This window comes from Calonectris borealis, chromosome 1, assembly GCF_964195595.1.
Source record: "Calonectris borealis chromosome 1, bCalBor7.hap1.2, whole genome shotgun sequence".
NCBI classification, from domain to species: Eukaryota; Metazoa; Chordata; class Aves; order Procellariiformes; family Procellariidae; genus Calonectris; species Calonectris borealis.
In genome coordinates, this window is record NC_134312.1 from 46,178,810 (window position 1) to 46,205,780 (window position 26,971).

At 36.2% G+C, this 26,971-nt stretch overlaps 1 protein-coding gene across 1 annotated transcript in view; it reads left to right on the plus strand.

Annotated features, from left to right (window-relative positions):
- The window catches only part of TMTC2 (transmembrane O-mannosyltransferase targeting cadherins 2), a 267,707-nt gene that overhangs the window by 224,026 nt on the left and 16,710 nt on the right, over positions 1 to 26,971 (plus strand). Inside the window, exons 10-11 of the mRNA XM_075150599.1 lie at positions 13,946 to 14,060; positions 21,089 to 21,152. Of these exons, the coding sequence (XP_075006700.1) occupies positions 13,946 to 14,060; positions 21,089 to 21,152 (179 nt within the window). The remainder of the gene's footprint in view (positions 1 to 13,945; positions 14,061 to 21,088; positions 21,153 to 26,971) is intronic.

Genomic DNA, 26,971 nt, shown 5'->3' on the forward strand with positions numbered 1-26,971 from the left:
AAAGGAAAGAAACTAATCTACCATGTATAACTTCATCTCCATTTCAATTTGTTAATCACTGCAGAGGGAAGATTTTCATATTTTGCATAGCTTTCCTCCTGTGAGGGGAATTTCAGTATTGCTGCCTCTCTGGGAAAGAAGAAAGGTGACTATTGCCATATGTCGAAGTTTCATGGCCTGGAATATTATTATTAACAGTTTTGGCCTAACTTCGCTGGCTGCCGGTGGGTGGGCAACTACAAGTTATACTTTACTGTGCGTGAGTTCTATGTATCGCAGTGTCTGCTTTTTGTTGAAGACTTACGGGCCTTACATATACCTCCTTCCTAGCATCTTCATGGCTTGAAATGGATAAGTATTACAAAAGGTTTTGACAAGTTGGCTATACCATTGTCATACTAAGCCATGCATGTGCTTAAAGCACACAGTTAATTTGAAGGTATCTTTATAACTTTGGATTGTTTTTGCTAGATGTGCAAAAAATATTTCCAGATGTGATTAGTCCCAAGGAACCAAAAATATTTAACTTTATGGACTAATTCTTACTGTATTTTAAAGCTGATAATAGACAAATCTAAAAATGCAAGCTATGTAGTCTCAATTGGAAAATATAGAAAGAAGTAATAAATTTCATCTTAGTTAAGGAAGAAGGTAGGGAACCACAGGCATATTATATATATACTTGTATATTGTTTTAATTTCCTCTTCTGATTCTAACTGCTAAATGTAAAATAAATGAAAATGAGTGGCCAAAAGGGAAAATTAATCTCACATAATAACCATGTTTTTACTTTGTGTAATTCCTTTGTCTGAATTGCTCACATGCTGTATTTCTGTTTGGTTCTACGCAGTGTAAAATTCTGTATGTTAGGCTTACAGAATCGATGCATACGTTGTTACTTAGAACATGTCATGTTATTTAAATGAATGTAGCCCAGTGCTGCATTATTTTGCATTATGGATCATTGCAGTTAGTGACCTTGTCTTCTATTTATGCCTGTACAGGTAAATCTGATAGGGGTATTTGTGCACATAAGCTCCATTATTTCAATTGGATATAAGTATAATTGATATCTCAAGATAATGAGGTAAAGTTGCAGCAGATGATTGTTTCTTGAAATTCTACTCAAGCCCCTTCCAGCCTTTGTTATTAAGAAATCTATCCTTAGTTATTAGGAAATCTATTTGCATACAAATTCAAAGGTAGGTTTCAACAATCCATCCTGGCAATTGAAGTTATGATTGTGTATATTTTATTACAGGTCTAGACTTTTTCTTTTTCTCTCTCATTACTTCATCAACTTGCCTGTCTTTTCCTGCAATATTCCCTCTGTGTCATTTTCAAGTGCTCTATAAACTAAAAGCAAGGTTATTCAAATCATCATTCATTTCTGGTGTATTGACTACTTCATCACCAGACTATAAAATTAAAATGGTGTATTTTTGGGTGTTTCCTAATTAAGATTATTCCCTAAAACCTTTAGCAAATTTTTCCTCTATTGTGTCACAGGTACAAAAAGTGGTTTCTGCGTCCTTGTGCAGAGGTCATTATTGCAACATAAGTGAGATTCTGCTCTGCAGATTAGGAGTGAAAGGCAAAATTTAGTCAGTGTTTGGAATACTATCGTAGTAAAATGTGCTGCTGAAGGGCTGTAGACACAGAAAGGTTCTCTATACCAGTCACTAGGTCTCTGTCATGGAGTATTATACACAGAGCACTCTACTGAATGCAGGTGAAACCTTTTCTTTTGATTGTATAACTTCTGATCACCTCACCAAATTCAGTGATGTTACTCCATGTTTATATCAAAGTAGCTATGAGAAAGATATGGTTTACTTCTGCTTGACTTATGTGTCTGTGTACTACAGGTGATCTCAAAACCTTGTCACTTTGAGCACAGGACTTTGTAAAATTTGAAATAAATTATCCTTGCTTTTCTTTCTTTCCCTTTTCCCTTTCTTTTCTTTTCCCTTTTCTTTCCCTTTTCCCTTCCACCTATTTCTTGTATTGATCAGGAATGTGTAGTGTATGTTACCAGGGACACTCCAAATATCACGCAGGAATCCCTAGTGAACACTTTATGCTTTATCTCTACATCTCATTAATTTGTTTTAGCACCTTGTCACAGGTACAGTCCATATCCTATATGCCAAGTGTTAAACTATGGGGAAATACATCCATATTTTGCATGTAAATCTTAGGGATTACTTTTTTTCTCAGCATGAAGATGTTGGAACAGAGAATAAGATATTTGGCATCAGCCCTAAAAAAGCACATACCTCATGGAACAGCCAAATGAAAAGAGTGGTCAGTTGGGACACAACAGTGTGTTGATGGAGCAGCAGGAATAAATGGACTGAAGATTTTCTTCCAAGTGCACGTGCATGCACACACTTATAATTTGTGCTCCCAGGATGTGTAGATGTACTTTTTGACTTCTAACCTTTTAGACTTTTTTTGGAGCTATCAGGAAAAATTGTCAATATTCTGTATCTTTTAAGAGGCTTACATTTGTATTATAATGTGCTTTAATTCAGGCCTTAAGCCAAAGCTATTCTTACAAGATGTGATTTGGTGCAGGAGTCAACTTATTTGATCACATGAAAGTTTGGAGAGAGGCAAACAGTTTCACGGTTGCTTCTTGGGATAACACCACCACAGCACATTTCTCTGATCGAGCTAGTGTTGCGATTAGTTTTGTATATGTAATTTGCTGGCTTTGGAGTTCAGTGGATTTAGGTTTAAAGCAGTGTTTCTCAAACTCATTACGCTTGGAGATGTCTGAAGGGAGAACTAGTGGAAAAGCTGAAGAGAGATAAATTCCTGCACAGTGCAAACATGATGCCACTTCATTGGACATAATGGGAAGTGGCTTTTGCTCTAGTGACCAGAGAGTGTGGCGGTCCTCTCTCAGGCTGAAATGCAGGCTGCACACCTGTCCACATTTTCTCCTTCTTTTTCCCTTTTCTCCTTCTTTTTCCCTTTTCTCCTTCTTTTCCCCTTTTCTCCTTCTTTTCCCCTTTTCTCCTTCTTTTCCCCTTTTCTCCTTCTTTTCCCCTTTTCTCCTTCTTTTCCCCTTTTCTCCTTCTTTTCCCCTTTTCCTTTCTCATGTGCCAGTTATCTGAACATCTGAACTTTGTGCAGAACTGTTGTCGTACAAATATGTGGTCTTGATGGATGATCTGATACACGCTACTCAGATACATGGTACACTACCAAAAACACCTAACGGATGAAAGAAAGAAAATACATATGAATCAGGAAAAAGAAAAAATGGCAGAGGAAAGAGTGCAGAAGAACCATTTTTTTGTGAAGAAGTACAATTTTTTTTTAATTCTCTGGCAATGAAAATCTTATTTGTGGCACAACCTACATGTTTTTAAACTAAAACACTGGGGCGGATTATTTCAGATACTAGATTTGAATGCTCCTATAAAATTTGAGGCTTTTAATTGGATATTTTTAATACACATTTTTTAAAGAAGATTTAAAGTGAACAGTTTTGACTAAACTGAGCTGAACTTAATAAAAGCTTATTTGTTTTTGAATTTCCATCTTTGTTTTCTCTGGGAAAGTTTTCTTCAAAATATTCTACCCACATCTACTTAGGATATTGGCTGTCATGCATCCACTTTACTTTGAACGATTAACTCAAGTATGCCATTTTGGATCCTGCAGGACTTCAGTGGCTTCTGTCATCAACAAATGGATGACATAATTGAAATGGTCTCCACTGACCATAGAGGGGACACTTTCTAACCTACGTGCCTTGATTAAATGCTTATGGTCAGATGGGACGAATCCAAGTATCAATCTGAGAAACCACAGAGAGATACTTATGAACTAACCAATTCCAAAGGAATTTTCATATAAATATTTTAAGAACATGTTGGCTTCTGAAGAGTCAGTAAGTCAGATTTGTTAACAAGTGGGCCAAACATAGAAATGTTCAGCCAGGGCAGATCAGTGACATTATGGCCGAGAGAATATTTAGTTTTGGATACAGTATTGACCACTCACAAAGGAAATACTGATCTCCCATTTCTGTCTGCACTGAGCCTGTCTCAGGAGAAGCTGAAGAAAGATTCTGAATAAAATTTGTCAATGCAGAGAGATGAGATGAATTTCAAACAGTGAATTACATAAGTGCTTGTCTGTTTGAAAAGAAACAAAAATAAGTTCTTCAGTATCTTTTCATTGAGATGGCTAGTAGGATGCAGTGTAGTTGAGGAGTTTGAAGTTGTTGAAGGCTTTCTGTACTAGCTTTCACTTAAACAAACAAGCAAACAAACAAAAAACCCTATAAAGCTACAGTGAAATTTAAATTGTGCAAACATTTTACTTCCCAAACTGTCTTATTTCCTTTATAATTTGCTGTTTAAAAAAAAAGAAAAAAAAAACAAACATCACTAAAGCAGGTTTCATTTTACTTATTTGCTAAAAATAGGTTTTGCTACCATGCCTCTTAAAGTGTATATAGTGGGCTCTCTCCCACATAACGAAAATGGAGCGGGGAAAAAAGAGAGAGAGAGAAAGGAAGAGTGAGGTTTCAAGATACATGTGTGTACAGAGGTTCCTCCTCCCTTACATTTGTAATGGCTTAATTGGAATGGGCAAATCTAGAACCCAACAGGATGTTCAAATTAACTCTGTTTTGTTAATCACCATTGAGACCTCCTTTTAAAATAGTTTCCTTTGAATAATACATTGTTTCTAATAACTCTAAATTGTTTAATGATTCCTTTTTCATTATAAAAATGGATTATTCTCATTAGATTAATTATGCATTCACTTAATTAGGCAATTCACATTGATCATCTGCCTTTTTCAGTGTATTCCCAGTTACAGATATAAAACAAAATGAAAAACATGCTGTCAGATTAGGTAAAACTGAAGCATATTAGCTATACACTCATTGAAGGAAGAATAGATTAACAGGTTCCCAAACACTCTAACTTTTTTTTTTTCTATTATCTTTCACTTTTGAATTTGTGATAATTTAGGAGTTGTTTTTATAAATTTTCTCATATTATCTGTTTTTTTTACACAAATTTAACTTGTTAACTGCTGTTTTTATTTTTTTCACTTTCATCCTAAGTCTTTCTAATCATTGTTTCAGCACAGAACTTTTAGCCCTTCTTGATGTCTAAATTTTCACCTGGGTCTATGAGCAGTTTGTATCTGTCTTGCCTCCAAAGATGACTGCTTTACCACTCCTAAGTCCCAGTCTGAAAATGGATTGGAACTGCTGTGGTTTAAGCTTCAAAATAAGTTTCATTGAAATGTGATAGCAGTGGATTTTCAAGCACCATTTTTTTCAGTTTTTAAGTCATACACTTACATGTGTTAGTGAGTGTGAGAATTTACATATGTTTACAGATGTGCATTCAGTTTTCTTCTTAGATGTGAGGTATTTATAATATTTCCATGCAGTCACATTGTTCACAGTGCTGGAGCTTTGTGTCTTTGTTCTTCATTGCCTGAAGAGCAGCATGGGAAAGCTTTATTTTTCTCCCATATATTTAAGGAAAAGATCTTATGAAGAAAACAGTGTAATAATGAAAAATAAAATGTCAAAATTGTATTGATAAGAAAGAGAAATATCGACCATGACATAGTAACGAAGTCTTACTCATTTCTTCAAGAGAGTTTATGCCTGTGAAAGAAATGTCACCCTAGTCCATAGGAGGGTCAGTTTTTATCTTTGTCAATGAAATGAATAAAACTGGTTTCACAATCCATAATTCCAGTGAATGAATTGTCCATTTCTGACTGACAGGTTAGCTAAATGAAGTATATGCCAAATGATAGATAAAACAGAGTGCATGGACTTGGGAACACCAGATGCTACATGGTGATTATGTATTGAGAAATTAAATTCCTTGATGAGATGGAGTCAAAGCCAACCAGATGTAATATGTCCATCACTAAGTCACTTTGCCAGCCTTCCCAATATGCACTTGTGAACCTTTCAGCAAATGAAAGTTTTTTTGCCATTTTAAGGCAATCCTAACATTAAATATATGATGATTTTGTAGGGAAACTATAAAACAAATTTATGATACTCAAATAACACGTTCATAGAACATATGTGCTCTTTGGAGGAAGGGTGTCTCTGTCTTGAGCGTACAGAGCCATCAAATTAAGATCCTGACTTTGGACGATTGATACCTGATATCAATCTCCTGATACCTCCTCCTCCAATATCAATGAATGTAATTCCAGGAAGACAAGATTCCTAGACGCAAAACAGGAAGAGAGATGTAACGGGCTCACAGAAAGACTTCATTAAACTTCCGACTTTTCTGCTCCCAGAACTTTCTCCAGTAACTTTGATTTAAGAAAATCTTCAGTTACTATTAACACAGACAGTATTTCTTACTTACAAACTGAAACCGAACAAGAATTTACCAGAAACTGAGCTATTCAGAAGAGTATACCAATTTGAAGTCTTGTTTGCGGTTTTCTTGGCAGCTGTGAATGATGAGTGTACAAAGGCATATGTACATAAATTGTCAAGTCCTTTTTGTTGATCTCTAGGCTGTTGCTATCACACAGCATTAAAAGAAGATTATTACAAACCACTATAATTACTGTTTATTCCAAACTCCCTTTAGAACCAATCACTTAAGTGGAATGCAGTGGAGTATTTCCAAACAACCTAGGTCGCTGACCCTAAACGCTGTGGAATTTCCATGTTTCTGGCTCTTCCCTTGAGTTTATCCTTAAATCTAATCATTCTGACATCCCAAATACATGGTTGACTCTGCTTCCTCAGCGCAATATACCAGACTGCTTGAGAGATGTGGTATAGAAATTGCAAATCAGAGGCAGGACTAGAAATGTGGCTTTATGCTTCTTTCATGTTGCCAAAATGTGGGGCTTCTGCAGGAACTGAAAAAGCCCGTGGCACAAACAACCCTGAAGACTTCTTTGTTAATGATCGTATGTTTTCACCTATGAGTGCCATCTCATGAGGATTTTTGAAGGGATAGCATGGAGCTGCTACAAAAGTGCAACTGGATAGTTCTTTCCCATCCAAATTTCACTTTTCCAAACCTTATACATCACCAGGTGTCTGGGGAATGACATAGGGTCCAGAATTTTCCTTAGTATTTGTAAAACATGAGGTCCTCTGTATTATATCTTTTCATCATTAATCTTTTGTTTTAGTGAGAGCTTCCAGTGATCCAGATGTGGTCACAAGTTCAGTCATCAAGTCCCAAAGGCTTGCAATTTAATTTTTTCTCTCTTATCTCTGGTCGTGCTCTGGATGACATCCAATGGTATATTTAGCACAACTGCAACAGATAAGTTTTTCAGACAAAGAAAAAGACTAATAAAAAAGATTTTTCCAAGCCAGTGCATATATTGATGTTGCAGCACCCACTGGCTTGCGTAGTCTTTCCATACATTTTATTTGCATGGAATAATCTTCTCCATGGGAACCAATTGAGGGGATAAACTCCCCAAAAGCCCTTCCAGTGAGAAAGCTGGAGAACAGCCTTAGATAAAGATGGAATGGGATATAAGGAGCAGCAAAACAAACTGGAATGCTGCTACCATCTAGGTGATCCTGATGTAAGTTCTCTTTGCTCCCCTCATCACATCCTACACATTCAGCAAGAAATTGTCTAAACAGGCCTGGAAAGCAGGATCTTTAAGCAAACATTCCTTTGCTCTGGGAACTGCTCATTCACAGCCAATGAATCTGTTTTGAAACTCTTAAAGGAAACAGTTACATTATGTCATGTCTGTTGACTTGGCATCTTGCAACATTGATTCATCACCTGAAAAGCTTTGGAAATCAACTCAGAGACAAAGTTTCTCCTCTCATTTCTTCCACAGAATGCTGTTGAAATTTTCCGTTTGGAAATCTCTGGTTGCATCCGCTGATTTGCTCTGCCTTGCCACACCAGAGTTGAAGTTGATGGTGACTTCAGTGGTGGTTCTGCTCATGCCAGTGAGAATGTAGTTCAGTTCTCAAGACATGATCTTGTAGCCTTGTGCTTCAGAGACAGACACAATGCATTGGGTCAGCCAGAACCCGATCCCTATTTTGGTTTCTGTTAAAACTTGAAATGCTTTGAAAGCACCAACAAATCCTTGATGTTGAATGTGCCAAAAGAACTTCTAGTGAAGTTTATTAGAAACAGATTTGACAGTTGAGTCTATGGTTCTGATATATCCAGCTTTCATGTTAATATGGTTGTTTAACTTGCTGCCATGGAAGAAGAAAATTCTTTTGAAGAGGGTAAGATGCAGAAGAGTTGGTGACAAATGTATATTAAAAGAAGCAAATGGTAACTAATCCCTATTATCATGGATTAGAAGTTTTTTCCTTCTTATTCAGAAGGTAGTGTACGTGGTTTTGCTGGGATTACTAAAGATATCAGAGTGTAAATCATTGAAGTTTGAGTAAGTGCAGAACCAACAGCATTCTGAGAATGTTCAAAGTGATTCTTTTTAAAAGCAGCAGTAGCAAGATGAGCTATTTCAGAAACCTACTCTGTTCTGGTACAAAGTACCTCTGAATGTTTGCCAGCGAGCAAAAGAGAGAGAACATTCCAATTAAAGAAAGATTGGTGCAACTTGCACTTTTATCTAGTAAAATAAAAGTTCATAGTGCCTGTAGGGAATAGTTGAGCCCATTCTAGAGGAAGGCACTAATGCCTATGTGCACTGAACATAAAAGATTGTTACACACAGGCATATCCCAACCAATTAATACCTTTCGTATAACAATAAAGCAGCAGAACTACCAATTCAGATGTATGGCTTTTAAACTGGTGTTGACGCATGCCTTAACAAAGTGCTTGATCGTTTTAGAGAGACAATTATACAGGATAGAGAGCTGTATGCTTTCATCTCTGTGGATGAATATTTGTTAAAAAATTTGACAGAAGATGAAAATAAGTTGGTTTTTTCCAACCCCTAGGAACTGGAAATTTTTTGCTGGTATTCAAATTACATATATACTTTTATTTTATTTTTCAGTAGATCGCATATATTTCCTCAAAATTTTTTGGTCAAATATAGACTCAAAAACACTGTTGATGATTTGCAAGAAAAAGTAAGTTTGAACAAGGCTATAGGTACAGAACTCTTCAGCTTTTATGCTCTTTCTGATGCTTAGATATCCTAGTTTAGGGAAAAATGTCTAAGAGGATAGTGAAGTATTGAATCAGTTCTCTGCTGTCAAAGGTCTTTAAGAACTCTTGGCTACACTTTTACACTCAGCTCTGTGCTGTCTAGCAAGAAAGGTGGAAACAACTGTTTAAAAAAAGTAACACTGTTCCAGGCAAAGAACAATGTTCTTGAAGATCACACCTGAACCTGGACTGTGGATTTCCCGCTCCCATTCTAGAAGAAGAGTAATGAGAAATATGCTTTCCTTGAAGAAGGAAAATCTGGGATTCAGAGCTTCTAGAAAGCTGTTTTCTCAAAAGCTGGTTCTGATTCCAAAAAACAATCAGGCTACCATAATTTACATTGTTGGCAAGAGTTGGAGTCGTGACACCTGCAATAAGAAAGCTCTGTATGTGATATTGGGCAGTGTCTCATAAATCATGCGGTTTGCCAGCTACCTGTCAGAGGAGAAAATCCTGCATGTAAATTTAGATCCACACAAGTGGTTCCTGGATCCAGGGGCTTGTGGATCAGACCTTCCGATCCACCTTCAACACCTTGCCAATATTCTGCCCTGCTAGTGCTCTTCTCTTGGGAAAACACATCTTTATGTCTTTGACAGGAAAAGTTCAGAAGTCTGCTTTTTAATGAAGAAAGTGCAGCAGTAAACTGCCAATCCAGTTCATTCTTGTATGAATTTAGTATATCATATTAAAAGGAACGGTGGCTAATGTTTTCAAAATGGGATATCTCTACTTAGACGCTTTAAATTAAATTTAGATGTGTGAATAAAATTAGCCTGCCTTTCAGGAGAACTTGGCAAATCAATTCTCAACTGAAAGTTTCCACCTTGTACTGGGTCTGGCTGGGACAGAGTTAACTTTCTTCATAGCAGCCTGGATGATGCTGTGTTTTGGATTTGTGGCTGAAACAGACTTGATAACACCACTGTTGCGGCTGTTGCTGAACAGTATCAAGGCTTTCTCTTTTTCCCACTCTTGCCCCCTCAGTGAGTAGGCTGAGGATGGGCAGGTGATTGGGAGGCGACACAGCTTGGACAGCTGACCCGTGCTGGCCAAAGAGATATGCCATATCGTATAACATCGTGTTCAGCAATAAAAACTGGGGTGGAGGAGGAAAAGGGGTTTTGGCTTCTGAGGTGGCCTTTGTTTGGAGACTGGCCGGGCATCAGTCTACATGTGAGACGTGGTGGGCGATTTCCTTCACTTTGCTGTTTTTTTTTTTTTCCTTCTTTCCTTCATCTATTAAACTGCCTTATCTTGACGCACAAGTTTTCTTGCTCTTGTTCTTCCTATTTTCTCCCCTGAGTGAGTGACTGCGTGAGTGCTTGGATGCTGGCGGGGGACAACCACCACACACCTGTACACTCAGGTATTGACTTTTCCACTGGATTGAGAGGGTAGCAGTCAATTATATTTATAGTCCATCCAATTAAGGAAATGCTTAATTAGCAGCCTCTGATTAAATCACCTCTACTCAGGCAATGAGTAAAGCAGTTACGGAGTGTTCCCCTCTCTTGTTTGCAGTCAGTATCCTGTAAGGGTTTGGATGTAAAGGGTGCTACAGTCAGTTTCAGGAGGGTGGTATGTGTCATCTGCTACCTACCCACTCAGCATTAGTTATTGCCACTGTTATTACCACCTCTAGCACAGGGGAGAGACTTGTTTATAGTAATGCACCGTCCTAGAATTTTCTTTTCTGGGGAAGTACAAGTTTTACTCATACGTGGCTGGTGTCATGCAGTACTTGCAATTGGGTTTAGTTAACTTTGGTAATCCTGTAATAAAGATAATCCTTTAATATGTTATATAAAATAATAATCCTATTATAGAGACACTTTTTAGAGACCTAGTAGTAAATGGAGAGTGAATTCTGGTTTTAACAATTTAAAACATTAGTTTAGAGTTGTTGCTGACATTTTTGAGGTGTCCATGTAGACTAACGGAATGTATGCAGCCAAAGTCCTAGACGAACAATTAATAAAAACAAGCTTTTAACTAAAGCATCTAGCAGTACACTTGCTTTTCAGTAAATATATATAAAGTTGTCCTGTTCTAAGTTAGATTTCTTGTAGAAATCTAAAGCATGTACAAATTTGATAATATCTTCAATATATGTCGATCTTATAGACCTCTTAAAGAGCTAAGAATTAACCTAGTGTGTTACTTAAGAGCACCGGTAAATCATTAGTATTGATTTGAAATGGTTTCCAATAATGTTGTATTTTTAGAAATTACATGAAGTGCAAGTATTTTACTGTTTAATAAAATGAATCTAAAGTCAAGAAATTTATTGATTATGTCACATGAAGTAGAATGTATCAGTTACATTTTATTACATTAGGGGTAGTTATAAATGTACATAAGATAACACCTCTATTGAGTTTCAGTGTTAAATATTTTATACAGAAAACTAGAAGTATGTTTCTAAAGATCTGTCTCTAAAAACCCTTGAGAAATTTTTATTGAAGACAATAATGAGAGTTTTTTTCTCCTTATGGAACTAATTCTCTTAATGACGAGTTGACATTATTTTAAAATTCTAAGCTGCAAAATATTTTTCCTAAATTAAGTATATCAATTTTTGAGAATGATCTTAAATGTTCACCATGTCTTGAAATCTAAAAGGTTATGTCCTCTTTTTTTCCCCTGGCTGGATGTATCAGTAGTACATCCAGTTACTACTGTCTCATTCTGCTAATCCAGTGCTTTCATTAACAAAAGAACGTTAATGTTAAGAGTTTAAGGCTGGTTTGCTTTAGCATGGACCTAAAGATTACGGATACTGTTTTAGTTCGTTTGTTGGAAGAGAATTGGAATACTAGTTGGTCACATTTGTTTCAAAGATTTCTCTTTAAAGAAAATAGGAGTTCAGCCCAAATCAAGAGATATGAATTGCTATTGTAGTTGATAGATTTACTTGCCTGAGAACTTTCAGATTCATATCTGAGTTTGTCCTGCTATATATAAGGCATACCCTGATGTGGTACCCAAAAGAAAAAAAAAAAAGCAAAAAAAAAGCAAACTTGTAGCTTTTGTCAACATTTATTTTTTTTTCACTTCATAAGAGACTTCCATCAATGGCTCAAGCAATGGTTTCTAATTCTGATGACAAATTAATTTCTTATGATCCAAACTGTTCTCATATGTTTTCTTTTTATGTTTTTCTCTCTTTTTATTTATTTATTTACTTACTGTTCTGTGTGAGAAAGCCTTTTTGGAAATAGTCTGTTTCTGGAAACAATGAACACGAAGCATCATAATGCACAAAAGGATGGCACATATTGGAGTGTGGATGTAACTAAAGCAAGCAAACCTTATGCTATGAATGGAGAAAGGCACCTAAATGTTTTTCCAAGACTTTTTGCAGATCTGAATAACTAAGTTATAGGTAACTGACCGAGTAAATAATCTTCTGTCTCTTGCTAAGTTGAAATGTATCTACAGAGAAAGGAAAAAGCTAGGAAAGCTGTCTTTCATCACTTTTTGTATTGAGATAATTCCTTCTGCAAACATGTTCATTGTACCAAAGCATCACTGGATTCACTGTGCCCCTACAGACCTTGCTAGCTGTATTTAAATGGATTTTCTGCATGTGCATATAAGTACACATGCGAGCATGTAAGTAACAGGGGGAAGGAGGCAAGAAAAAAATAAAATCCCTCGCCATGAGAGAAAATCATTTGTTCCTGAAGAGGCTTGTGGCCAGTGATGGCTTGGTGGACTTTTGGTTGGGTGATCTTACTTTACAAAGTAAGATAAAAAAGGAAGGATGGGATGCTGGAATGTGTAATCACCATACTTTAAGATAGCTTTTCCAAATATAAAGTTAGTAGACACAGAGTCTAGACGGCTGAAACCCTTTGAAAGGTCCTTGATCCAAAAATAACACATTTTACAAATTAGGTGTGAAAAAATCATTAAAAGGAGCAGAAATAAGGCGGTTTGAGTACCTTCCAAAGTGGTTTTTTTTCCTCTTCTTCAAAGGAAAACTCATTTTTGTAGAGTCCTACTAGTTGTTATGTGTTTTGTTTTGAAACTACTGTACTTTAGTTAAAGTTTGGTTAATGCTAAATTCTTTAATCTTTTCAGTTTTAACTTGGTTTAATGATTATGATAATGTCATTTGTAAAAATTCAGTCACTTGATTTTAGCCATCTTCTATTTTTTTATGTGAAGTGTAAGGATTATGTGAGAAACTTGTAAAAAGCTGCCTGTGTGATTCTCTCAGTGTTACTGAAATATGTGATAAAATACCAGTTCATCAAGGTATATGTCTATATAATCATTTTAAAGCAAAGTATCATTTATAATTCTAAAGCTGAAGAAATATGTTTGCATACATGTATATAACAATATATATTTTTATGTGATTTTGAGATATGCTTTTAAAATGGGAATATATTTAATTTGTAGTTGCTATTTTATTTCATTTTGTTTTGAGGAAGTGAAGATCAGTGTATAGGCAGAAGGGCAAGTTCTTAAATGACAAGCTTCTCGGGGACTGGGAGTATTGTTTCTTGATGGCTGAGTTTTACTGTATCTTCTCACTATTCATAAATATGTTCTACAAATATTGCAGTTAGTTATTACCTGTCATATTTATTGCATTTTTTCTATATTCACTACATTTTAAAGATACTGAAATACAGAGCAGATCAACAAATGACTAAACATTGAATCTGAGACATCTGATTTTTTTTCAGTTTTGGTAATTCCTTTTCCTAACTATATTGTCTGAAGTATTATCCATCAGTTGTTTTCTGTGGGCTCACGTTCATGCACTCCATCGTAGGTCAGTTCCTCCTGGAAGAATCCCGACTGATAGAAGCAGCTGAGATGGCAAAAAAAGCAGCTGAACTTGATAATACAGAATTTGATGTTGTTTTCAATGCGGCCCATATGCTCAGGTTAGTTCTTTTACATCTCCCTTACTTGATTTTCCTCCCTTCTTTTGGAGAAAAAAAGTCTTTATAACCTTTGCTTACACAGGCTTCTTTTTAAAGCCCAGCAAGTCTTTTGAACAATTCAATATTGCTAATAAGATAAAAAGAGTTGGAGTGAAACTGTTGCAAGATTTAGCACTTTCTATTTCTGATTAATTTCTTACCTTTAAAAATTCTGTTGTTCACAAGCAGGTAATCCTTTTTGCTTGCATACAAGAAGAAACATTTCTTTTGTGAAGAACCTTCTGCGGGATTTCCTTTCTCCTGGTTTTTAAAAATTTAGGGTGCATAGCAACTGCGAATAATAGACCGTATTTCTGATCTGGATGTAACTAGAGAATATTGAAAATATCACATTTTATGTTAATATCAGTAGGGAACAGTACGATAATTAGAAATCTAAATATTCCCAGGCTAATGATGACTTTGAGACTCATAGGAGCACTTAATGATATTATCAGAATCTGTGATTTTAAATGTAGTCTTATATTTAATTCTGTTCTCCTATCTGAATAGAATAAAATTTTAGACTTCTTTTTTTCCTTTTAAAGCTGTCAGACCTGGATATTCAGTAACATTAAGCTTCTGCCTGAACATTATCATTAAACTCACATTACTGTAATAGGTATCCTCCATGCTTATTTCTAGGATAACTATCTAATTATTGTCTATTGTCCGCTTAACAGCTGTGAGGATACTTGATTTCATTTAGATTATATCTATGCTTAGAAAATGCTTGAAAAAGGAAATAAAAAATATACTTAATTAGTACAAAACAGTTATTGAGAACATTTCTCTAATGAAGATATCTCACTTGGCTGTTTATACTTTTAACATTTAGAATACACAATGAAAGGAAAAGAAAATGGTATTAAAGAGAAGGTAGAATCAGCTTCAGCCAAGTGTTTCAAAATGAAGGGTTCTATACCAGGATTTTGAAATAAGCCCCAAAACGCCCTTTGAGAAATAACTCTCACTGCTTGTAGATTAGAAAGGAAACCAAGACAAATGGTTCACTGGTAAACAATAGTTTGACCTGCCAAAGGTGCATGAGCTATTTTAAGGATCCTTCCCTTCCTCCCGATTATTTTCTGAATGATATCTCTCAAAATAGAATTCAGTAATTTGAAACATTTAGGTTAATGAAACAAATTAACAGGCAGAAGCATAGCAAGTTAGGCATGAAAGCTGAATCCAGAAGGGTATAGAGTGTGTCAGACTCCTGATTTCAGTGAGTGTGTTGTAGAAGATGGTTTAATGGTGTGATTTTTTTTTTGTGGGTATTTTAAAATGTGGTGGCGTAGATCAATACTATTTTGGGAATAGGTTTAATAAATCTCCTACTTTCTCTGTGAGCACTGACTGAAGCATCCCAGGTCTTGAAGTCTTTATATCGGGATATTAGTGTTTTCTCACTCTCAGAGTAAGAGCTATGCTGCTGTACTGTACATCAGACGTGGTTACCCTACTTGATCTGGTTGGGAGTGGACACTTTTTGGGAGGTTTTGACCAGCATTGAGCTCAATGATTCTAAACTGCATTCTCTATTTTAGCTGTAAACAAAAGACCAAAACCTTTAAAAAAAAAGAAAACCCAAACTCTTAAAAACCAAAAAAAGGCCCGGTGGTTTAGTTTAGCTAGGATCCAACTGTGCTCCTTTGGGATACCCAGTTGGTCTAATTTTCACTTAAATTCTCAGCTTTCTTTGGGAAAGATCGTAATGTCTTCCTAGTATTCTCTGGGAGTCTAAAGTGGTCTGGAGAATTTAGCAAGAGTCAGGGTGGCAAGGTTAAATTCAGTGCTGCCAAGTATTTGCTTAAAACTGCATGTGTCATGATCCGACAGGTTATGATTCTGTTGTCTGCCTTTTTTCACTGCATTAGTTAGCAATGTATTCAATATGTTGCTTACATAATAGCTCTTGGAGAAGGGGAATGCATATTCACACGTTAGGACAGAGCAGCTACAAATCCATCATGAATCTGTGGGACTTCAGAAGAAGCTGATTTTCAGGATATTTAGAATGATTGAGAGCTGAGGTGATCCCAAGAGGAAAGCAGATACCAAGATAGAAAGGAAGAAGGAAAGAAGGGAGTACTCAGACTGGCATACAGTGACACAGCTAGAAACTGTGGATGCTAAACACAGTCATAAATGAAAGGCTGAAATTATTAAATATAATAGTTTCACGTAGGTGACCAACTGCTCTTTAGGTACCGTGACTGGTAAGTGAGTAAGAATTTTGAATGGACTGCACAGCTGTGAGGTAGAAAATATAGAAGTTCACAGGGCATGGAAGTGAATTAACTGTTGTGAGAGAGAAGGGATAAATTTTAGTGGTGTGTTGTGAATTAAGAGACAGAAATTGATATTAATGATGCAAGGTGTCCAAAATGACTAGGAGGTAATAACAGCAATTTAGATTTTTGTGTAAATTCTAATATTTTATTTCAGACCAAACATTCTACCCAGTAATGTACTGTTGAATTAGAAAGGAATCATCTTTCCCTCCTGTCATACTCCTGTTTCCACATCAGCCCAAGGAGTGTCACCAGATTCAGAAACATGTAGATATTTCTTTAGAATTGCAGGCAAATTCTTTCAAATTTGGGTTACAGCTGCTTTGGATGGAAAGCAATCACAGCATTCCCTCCAAGTCCAATTTATTTTTCTACTCTAGTGCTAAAATATTTTCCTTTTTTTTAATCCCTTTACTCTCTGAGAAAAATGTTTAAATTAAAATGCAACCTAAATAAAATTTAACAAGTTTTGAAAATTTTGAGCAAGGCATAGACTGGAATACAAATTTCTTAAATTTGCAACAGAATTGTTAACTGTGTCCAAACGCAATAGCTGTATTTATAGATAGCCTGTTCTCAATTTAGCAGTCACAAGAAAGACGACTGCTCCGTCAGGTATTCCAACACTGTTTACTTCCTGTCGTTGTGACTAAATCTGAAGCTAAAGTCAAGAAAAAAAATGGGTTAGTTCTGTTTGCATTATTGAGAGGTCTCCCTGTTCCTAATTACACAAACATAGTTATTAATTTTTTGCCTCGATGACTTCTGTAGGATCCTGATAATGCAATGCCAGATGAATCAAATCATCTGTAATACGGGTGAGATGTGGGATGAATGTAATTAATTTCTTTGCAACAGTCTGGTAACTTTTAACTTGCATAGTACTTGCCTGTAAAATTTGTTTTCTCAACAAATTTGTTTTCCAGAGAGCTTCATTCAAGGGTCAGGTAGCTGTTTGGGTGGTTCTTCTTAAAACAGTAACTGGTCATGTGTTTTACTTTTGTAGTATTTGCTGTGCTCTTGCTTATAGCCTCAGTTGGAAGCCTTTCAGCAAAGCTAGATACATTTTAATGGAATGTAGTGAAGCATCTATTTATAATGCCATATGGTGGCTGTAGCTTCAGTGACTGAGTCATGTATTAACAGTGCTAAGTTTCACTTTGTAGTTGTATACTGAGGTGAGTTGCCATGAGATCGGTTTCCTGTGAGCTAGGGGATGATTACTTTCAGAATGAGGAACGGCAGTGTGGTGGCACCTGATCAGAAACAGGAAAAGAACTTCATGTTGTCTCCAGATGAAAACAAGCATCGGAAGAAGAGCTTTGCTTAAAAGCACATTTTATAGGAATAGTTGTTTTTTTCATGCTTCTGTAAGACAGTGGATTGTTGTGGGAAACGTTCATATTACATGAAGTTATAGCATGTTTATTTGCTATTTGAAAACAGAAGTCTACTTAGAGCAATACTACATGACATGATGTTTGTTTTTCAGTGAATTTCTATGAGAGTATTTTGGCTCTCTAAAGTACACTGACTGTTTGAACACAGACTGTAGGTCCTGGCACAGTCTCATAGGCACAAGTTCACCCTATATTATTGCCTAAACAGATTTTATTCCTTCTTTAATTACTGTCCAGTGCTTAAATATATATATGTATGTGTGTAAGGCTAAGCATGTAGTCTATGTAAATTTTGTAACTGTTGTAAAACAAAAAATGTGAATGAAGGGTTACATGTATGGAATCTGATTATGATTTTGCTGTGACACAAAAAGGTCCATTAAGAATGCCAAGTATCAACATTCAGTATTTTAAAATAGGAATCTCTTTGAAGAAAACTTCTTTATAGCTGGACTGACATCCATGATTTCACTTAAAAAAATAAAAAACCAACAGTCTGAAGCCTTATGCCAAGCAATAGGCAGGTTAAAAATAACCCTTTCCCGTTCACATGTTTATGTATCTAAACCAGTCAGCTTTGGTGGTGTTTGTCTCTTAAAGCGATATTTTTTCCAGTGATCAACATAAAGATTCAAAATGAATGCAAGCTGAATATAACTGAGTGTCAGGAGAACCTGAGAGCAATGTGTTGTCAAGCGCATTTGTGAGGTATCACTAGCAGTCAGCTGGAACAAAATACAGGGAACTGGTAGGTCTGGAGGCTCAGGTTAAGACATATGAGAGAATAAAAAGAAAAGACATTTTTGTCCCTTAAATAAGATTGAATGCTAGGTGTTAATGGGGGAAATCAGATGTGTTTTCAAGGTCAGTTCTCATGAAAAGACTTAGGATAGAAGTTGAAATATAGCTCATCACTATGAAAAGGACTCTGTCTTCCAAATTTCTCTTTGCTTCCTTTCCTTCCTTTCTGTTTTATTATCAACATTTTATCTAATGTTTTAGTCTAATGTGAATTACGTTTCCTTTAGTAGTGTCCTTCCATTGTTTGACATTGATCCAGAGTCCTTTACTCCTCAGTGGCATAGGGTTACTGCAATTTCCTACCTCTGTGCCTTTTATTTTTCTCAAGGGAAAGCCAGTCCAGGGCTTAACATAATGAATTTCTAGTTTAGATTTCCAGTGAAAATGGGAACCAGAATTCTGCCGTATCTTAACTAAAGGAACTGTTGCTGAATGCTCCAGAAATGGAACTGGCATTTCCCTGACCAGATTAGTGTGGTGTGCATTCATTTCTATAAACTGTTTTTAATGAAGATCTATAAATTCAAACTGATTTCAACTTAGGAATTAATGATCCATGTTTCAAGATGTACGTGTGGGACGAAAACAAGCCATGTATTTCCACTGGGCTAAAAGGGGACAGGATTTTAATTTGTTCCATGTTCACATGCCACCAACACTTTTTGGAGGTGAAGTGTACCGTCTGTATCTGCCTCCTGGGTAAGGCACCTTGTTTATGGTGCAGAATTTCACCATGTTCAGAAATGCTTTGTTTCCTGACAGTTCTGTGCAAAAAAGAAAAAAAAGCTCTGTGACATGTTTCATTTTATGTGCCTTGTAGTAAATCCTGAAATTCGGAAGTATGAGATTTTTTTTTTCCCAGTCGTTTCAAGTGCTACTAATGCCCAGCAGGAGTGATTCAGAAGCATGTTAAATGAATATTTTTAGACATTCAATCGTTTCTAACCACTGCAACCACTGAGTTGATGATACATGTGCAAAGTAATTTAAAACAGTTAACAGGTATAAACCAGGTTCTACTTGACAAATTGTTAGTCAGGAAGTGGTTTCAGCTTTCACGTGAATTATGTGAGAAACTTCAAAGGGATTATCCTTCCTCCCTTTCTCCTCCCAAGACCAATAACTGTAAAAATGTGTTGATTTGGGATTAGTTACCTAGCATGTATTATGTGACTAATGTTTAAAATTTGGGTGGATGGAAATATAAAATTAAAACACAATTTGATCACTGAACAACAAAAGCATGTAAAAGCTCATGTAACGAACAAGGTAAAATCTCCAGATACAAGTGCTCAGTTGATTGATACTCTTTGAACTAGTAACTGTTCTCAGAAGGAGAAGAAAAAGAAAAAAAAACAACCAACCCTACTCAGTGTTATCCTTGTTTTCTAATTTTTCCATTTTATATCACAGAAATGCATCTGTAATCACATACCAAACACAAATATGCTGAAGATCTCCCGTCCTAACTCTTCTATGAAGAGACCTAACTCTTCATAGAAAAAAAAGCAGATAATTTTAGCAGAAGATAGGTAGCCTGCCTGATAGTCCTGCTTCATTGTTCTTACATATTTACCATCTTTCTCATGACATGTATGTGATCAACTGATATTCATTGGGCCAGTAACCAAAATGAATAGTTTGAGGGAAATTAAGAAGGTGGAGACAAAAGGAGAAGAGAGGAGTTTGAGAGAAGAGATAAAAAGGGCCTGTTGAGACAAAAATATGCATGGATTTCTTTGGCAACATACTGCATTTTCATTTGAAGGCATTAAACTGAAAACTCAGGAGAAGAAATAAAAATTAAACTACTAGGAGAATGTAAATGCCACTTATATTAGTAAGGAAAAGAAAAAGAGGTGAGCTGATACTGCTTCAGGTACCTAGAAACTCATCTTATTCCCCTGGGATATGAGATCTAAGTTTAAATCCCCTCTCAGACTGACGTGAGTAAACGTTGAAATCAGAACTCTCTTTTCTGAATGAATTCCCTGAATCATGGAAATCTATTTTTGAGAAATCATTGTATTCTCAGATTTTTTTTTCTTTTCTGGAATGATAGTGTTCTTGGGGAGGCACAAAGAAAGGAACTGCATTATTGTATAATCTACAGCTTCATAATTTACTGTTAAAGTATGGCTAATTACAAAAAATTAGCCAATTTTTCACTGGTGAAGACTGGTACGTCTCTCGTTTTGCCTCAGATGGGTGTTTGGCCTTCTGCATTTCTCTCCAGTGTGTACTAACATAATTTCAGAACTAAAAAGAAATAAGGTAGGCAAAGAGGATTTGTGATAATGGATATTCTGAACTATAAAAAAATCTTTTAGATTAACATATTTTGTGCATTTGTTAGGCTAATATCCTTAAACAGTGGGGAATAGTTGCAGTATTTTGTTTTTAGCTATGCTTCTTTAGGTATGGTTTCTTTTTTAAGCCAAATGAGGTGTAAAATGAGGTGTAACTATATTGTTTTTTTCTGTCCTGATAGACAAGCCAGTCTCAATGAAGAAGCTGAGAAGTATTACAAAATGGCAGCAGGATTAAGACCTAATGTAAGTACCCTCTTAATGATATCCATTACTTAAGTTGATGAACGTGCTACAGTGCTGAACCCTTTGCATTGAGGAGAAACTTCTTGCTGGAGCATTTGATCTCTCAGCCTATATTATATACGTTCTTTTAATGGTTAATTATTGGATAGTCAGATAAAGCTGTTCGTTTGTCAAACCAATCACTATACTTTCAAGTTACCTCAATGAAGTGTTCTAGTAACAAGTCTTACTTGGCTAACATACTTGGAAAAGATTTCTAGGTTTAGATTTATTTATCTACTTTTAAATGTGTTAAGTTTGGAAAGCTCTCCTAATTCCATCTATTTTCACTAGTAAAAGAGAATGAAAGGCTATTCAGTGATCCACTGTTTAAGCCATTTTAAATAATACATTTATGCCTTTTCCTCTGTCATGAACTTGTGGCAAACATTGTTGTTCAACAGACTTAAATATGATTTTACCTCAGAGGTATTTACCTCTGAGTTTGTTGTATATTGGCAAAGAAATGCTTATTTCTTGAAGCAGAAATACGTAGGAGTATGTGGCAGACCCTTTTTAAAAAGAAAAGCTCATTTCCAGTTTTATTGCATCAGGAACTAAAGAAATAAAATACTTTCTTTTTACCATTTTTTACTCAATGTTGTATTTCTTTTCAATTACCTTCACATTTTGGGAAAAAAACACTCATGAATATAAATGGGGCAGAATTTATTTTAAATACCTAATACTTTGTCTACGCAATAAATCAAATCTAGAACACATTCCTGTCGCAGAAGTCTATAGTGCCAAATTTGAGGATACAAGTTAGCAATTTTAGTAAAAAAAAAAAAGAACAAAGCCAAGTAAAAAAAAAAAAATACAGGCTTAAAATGAAAGAGTTTTCAGACCAGAGGATCAAAAGCAACACCAGCTAAAACTCAAAACAAGCTAACCAAAGTATGATGCTAAAACCCCAAAATAACTTATTCATATGAATGAATATTCACTTTCACACCATCTCTTAAAAAAACCTCTCCAAAATCTATGTATTTCTTTAATTCAGACTTTGTGAGATAACAATTTAGACTTTGTGATTCCTTATGCTTTCAGATGCAAGACTTTTTGGTTTTTTTCTAAGTGGATACCTTAATGTTGAAAGAATTCCCTCAGTTGCCTCAACGTTCGTACAGTTCCTCTTCTCTTTTCTGTGGTTCATTGTACTCTCAAAATGTTTCTCAGAAACTCAGAAATATATTTATTTGTATATAACCATATATGAATATGATTATATGCATGATGTTTCTCAGAGAACTTTGGAAGTAACTGAGGGCTTCTAGCTCATGGCAGTGGTACTCTAAAAGTTAGGTATTTCTACGTATTGCTGACAAGCTTTACGTGCTAAGACCAAAGTATCCTTTTTGCAGGATAAGATCATCAGAACAGTTTATTATAGCAACTTTCTTCTACCTTTGATTAGTTTAAGTTAAAATCTAATAGGTACTGCTGTTCAGCTTTCTTTAAGAGATAATTTCACTTTTATGTTCAAGATGGTAAAGTTTAACTTTCTAGCTAAGCATAGTATGCATATGGTTCACGTCTTTTTAAAAATATTTTAATGATGCAGAGTGGGAAAGTTGTATCCGTTTTCACTGGCAGCATCAACCGTCTGACGACTGTACAAATGCAATCTCTCAAGAATGAAAATAAAAATGTAGTCATACATTTCTTTTTTCTTATTATTAACTGTGCTGGTTTTGGCTGGGGTAGGGTTAATTTTCTTCATAGTAGCTAGTATGAGGCTATGTTTTGGATTTGTGCTGAAAACAGTGTTGAGAACACAGAGATGTTTTCGTTATTGCTGAGCAGTGCTTACACAGAGTCAAGGCCTTTTCTGCTTCTCACCCCACCCCACCAGCGAGGAGGCTGGGGGTGCACAAGCAGTTTGAGGGGACACAGCTGGGACAGCTGACCCCAGCTGACCAAAGGGATATTCCATGCCATATGACGCCATGCTCAGCATATAAAGCTGGGGGAAGAAAAAGAAGGGGGGGACGTTCAGAGTGATGGCGTTTGTCTTCCCAAGTCACCGTTACGCGTGATGGAGCCCTGCTTTCCTGGGGATGGCTGAACACCTGCCTGCCGAGGGGAAGTGGTGAATGAATTCCTTGTTTTGCTTCGCTTGCGTGAGCGGCTTTTGCTTTACCTGTTAAACTGTCTTTATCTCAATCCACGAGTTTTCTCACTTTTACTCTTCTGATTCTCTCCCCCATCCCATTGTGGGGGGAGCGAGCGAGCGGCTGTGTGGTGCTTAGGTGCCTGCTGGGTTAAACCACAACATTAACTCTCAAATTTACCATGATAATTTCAGAGTGGGAGGAAAATAAGTCACTCGAGGAGGTTTTCTAGGTAGTAAGCAATATAATGCAGACATGGTAAGACAGAAGCTCCCGATCTTTCCAGAGGACTATGGAATGCAAATTAGTGAAATCCTGTGTACTTTGCAGCTACATCTGTACTGGTACATTAAATGTGCCAAGAACTATTCTCGAGTGTTGATCCAACCAGCTTCTCAGATTGTGCCCAGGTACTGTCTGAGAGACTGCAGTGGCCCAGTCCAGAGCTATGTAGGAACCATCCTCATAGCTTGAAAATGCCCACAGTTTAATTTGTTATTTTGGATATAGCCTGTGTATCCTCTCACTGTCTTATGAATACGAAGGATCAGCAAAATCATGTGAGTCAAGATGCTAAAGAAATATCCTTAAGCAAAATATAGTGCTGAAGGATTTTAGTTTTTTTTTTTTTTTGTATCCATCACTAATGATCTAGAAACATTTCTTCATAGAAAATTCAAAATACTAGATGTATGCAAGTGATGTAATGTACAGATGCATGCATACATACAGTTCCATATATATACACTTTGTGCAACCTGTTTAATGTTAGTTGCTAAGAGGTCTGTTCCCAAATTCCTTCTCAGTGAGAATACTGTGGCAGCGCTGAAGTGGATCAGCCTTGTTCCGAGGACAATTAAGTGCTAAAAGCATCTATTTAACAAGAACCTTCCCCTTTCTGGTGCTTGAGATGGTACCTGTTGACATTAATGAATTTTGGATCAGGATCCCAAGTAAACTGGTGCTCTGCTTTTTTTTCAGCCTGATTTTTTTTTCTCCTGTGGTTCCCCAATCACTCCTCCAGATCCCAAGTTGAAGATCCATTTCTCTGTTACCAACTCTTTTCTTATTCACTGTACCAAGACAACTAAAGTATCAGTTATTCTTTAGAATTAGACCTGTGCCTAGCTCCTGAGAGATTTACAGCTAGCGCAGCCTGAAACAAAACTCAGATTTCCATTCTCTTGCATCCATTTCTTTACAAATATTATATATTGTGTAATATGTCTAATATCACTACTGTAAAATACCATCCTTAGCAGCAATAAGAGATGTTAATAATACTACAGACTCAATCTTTTACTGATTGTTAGTAAATTTGTATGCTCATTGAGCTTTCATGACCAATTTTGTTCTCAGCATTCTCGGTTTGCGTCTCGCTTTGTTTTGCATTCCTTTCTTCGGTTTCTCAACCACTCCTGTTGCTTTTGGAATGAAGCAATACTTCATACACACTACTTCCTCACCTGTTTCCCAACGTATAAGCCCTTTGGATCCAGAAACTGCTCTGCTGAGCTTTTCTACACCCAAGTCCAGTTTAAATGGCCATCTGAGTTACGACTTTCAGAGCTACTTAGTTGGCTATTTCAATGCTTTTTCCCAGACAGCAATCTCCACACTTGCATTTGTCTCCTAAGCAAGCTGCCTGTTATTTCAGTGTCTCAAGATTGGGGTACAACAAGGAGCAACCAATATGCCTTCATGTCTGAGTCAATTTCTCATTCAACTAATCCATTTTTATAAAAGTTGTGACTAAGGAGGCTAAAAACATCCCCAGAAAAACAGTATTCAGTTACAGGAGAAATGTAACTTCTCTGAAACATGCAAGCCATTGTTTTTAAGAAAGCAAACATAGACAGATTTAATTTTTGTAGTATTGGGGGTGATTCATTCATCATTGAACTAATTCTGAGAGGATTGAAAAATACTGAAAATACCGTTTATTTTCTCCATGAAAAGCTTTATTACAATGAATAAAGTATTTGCAAAAAAATTATACCCAGTAAAGGAACAACTGAATACAGCACAGATGTGTTAAAATGTATGTCCACATCTTGAACGTCATCTTTGCTTTTGGATAGATCTTCATTCTGCAGAGTGTAAAAGAATGAAAACACTTTGGTACAATAGCAGCACCAGCTGAAATGCAACTTGGGTGCAAAGGAAAAACAAATCTGTCTAGTATTATTATTCCAGATTTAGAACTAATTGTTCTCTTAATAATGTTCATGATTGGCCTTATTTGCAGTAGGTGTGTATTTATCCTCTATGAAAGTAATTTCCAGTCAAATTTCAGAAGAACAGTATTTTCTGTAGAATATAGTGCTGCTGTGGAGGTGGGAATCATTTGTCTTAAACTCCACTGAAGAAGCAAGCATTCTCAAGGTTATGTCTATTGATTTCCAAATAGGCTTCACAGAGTTGACTTCCCTCTGGAGAGCCAAGGGGGAGAGAGGAATCCAGGAAGCAGTTCGGAGAAGGAATCTACTTTTATTTGCTATGAATCATTTCTTACAGGACTCTCTTTTCCTGCTTCAACTCTATAGGTAACCTACAGAGACAAGCTTCCCTAGCCCCTGGATCTTTTTCAATACTTTCCAAAAAATGCATTCCCACATTGTGTGTTTACCATGATCAAAACAAAATCGTTTTAGAGCCTTCTCAGTGAGAAGCACATATGTGTTTGTTCTAGCCATGTTGGCTTGGATGTATGTTAATCACATTAGTCTAATTTTAACAAATTCAGTTGCATGAAGAAATGAAAGTGTGTTTCTTGGACAGCAAGACATTTATGCAGTAATTATTCTGAGTGGGAGTATTGCTGAGGAAAGTCTGTATTCAGAGATGGTTTCTAGGTGCCCTACATCTTGTAATGTTCACAAACCAGGAAATCGTTTTAACAAGTTGTTAGGCGCTCTAAAATGTGAGCTTTAAGCTCGCTTTGTTGTGGAAAAATCAGTCATCCAGAAACTCTCTTTAAATTGCCATTCTTTACAAGAATGTGAGATATTGACTTAAGCTTCAGCTTTTATTCAACTTTTAAGACATCATTTGTGTAATAGAACTGCATTTCTAATTTTTTAAGTCTGAACTTGGAGCACCCAATCTTTAAAAATCTGCTCTAGAACCCCCACATATGGCCAATGGCTCTTGAGAAGAAAGGGCACTTTGAAGTATGACCTCAAGAGTATTAAATGAAAGAGAGCTCACCCGAGCCTTAAGACTTTGAGCCACCACCTTGAGCTGATTGGCTTAGAAGCATTCCTCAAGGAGGTGCCATGACCTGCAAGTCACTACCATCCCAACCACATATTAGTGCTGCTTGCAATCTGGAGCTCATGACAGCTTTAAGCCCCATGTCATCGGCACATTGTCAGAAACAGCTGTTTCCACTCTACCACTTCAAAAGGGCTTGATTAAATGTCTTACTGTAACAACATACATAAAGACACACACATAGAATGAGGGGGAAAGGAGAAATGTACCTATAAGCAAAATAAATACAATTTCCACTAGATGGTTTAATCATGATGTGGGAGACTAAACCATTGCTTGACTTGAAGGGTTTATGTAATCAGTTAACACAATATCATATTAAAAAGCAGTTTCCATAAGTGCTTCTTTTATTTTTTTCCCCAGTGCTGGAATACAGATTTCATGTCAAAG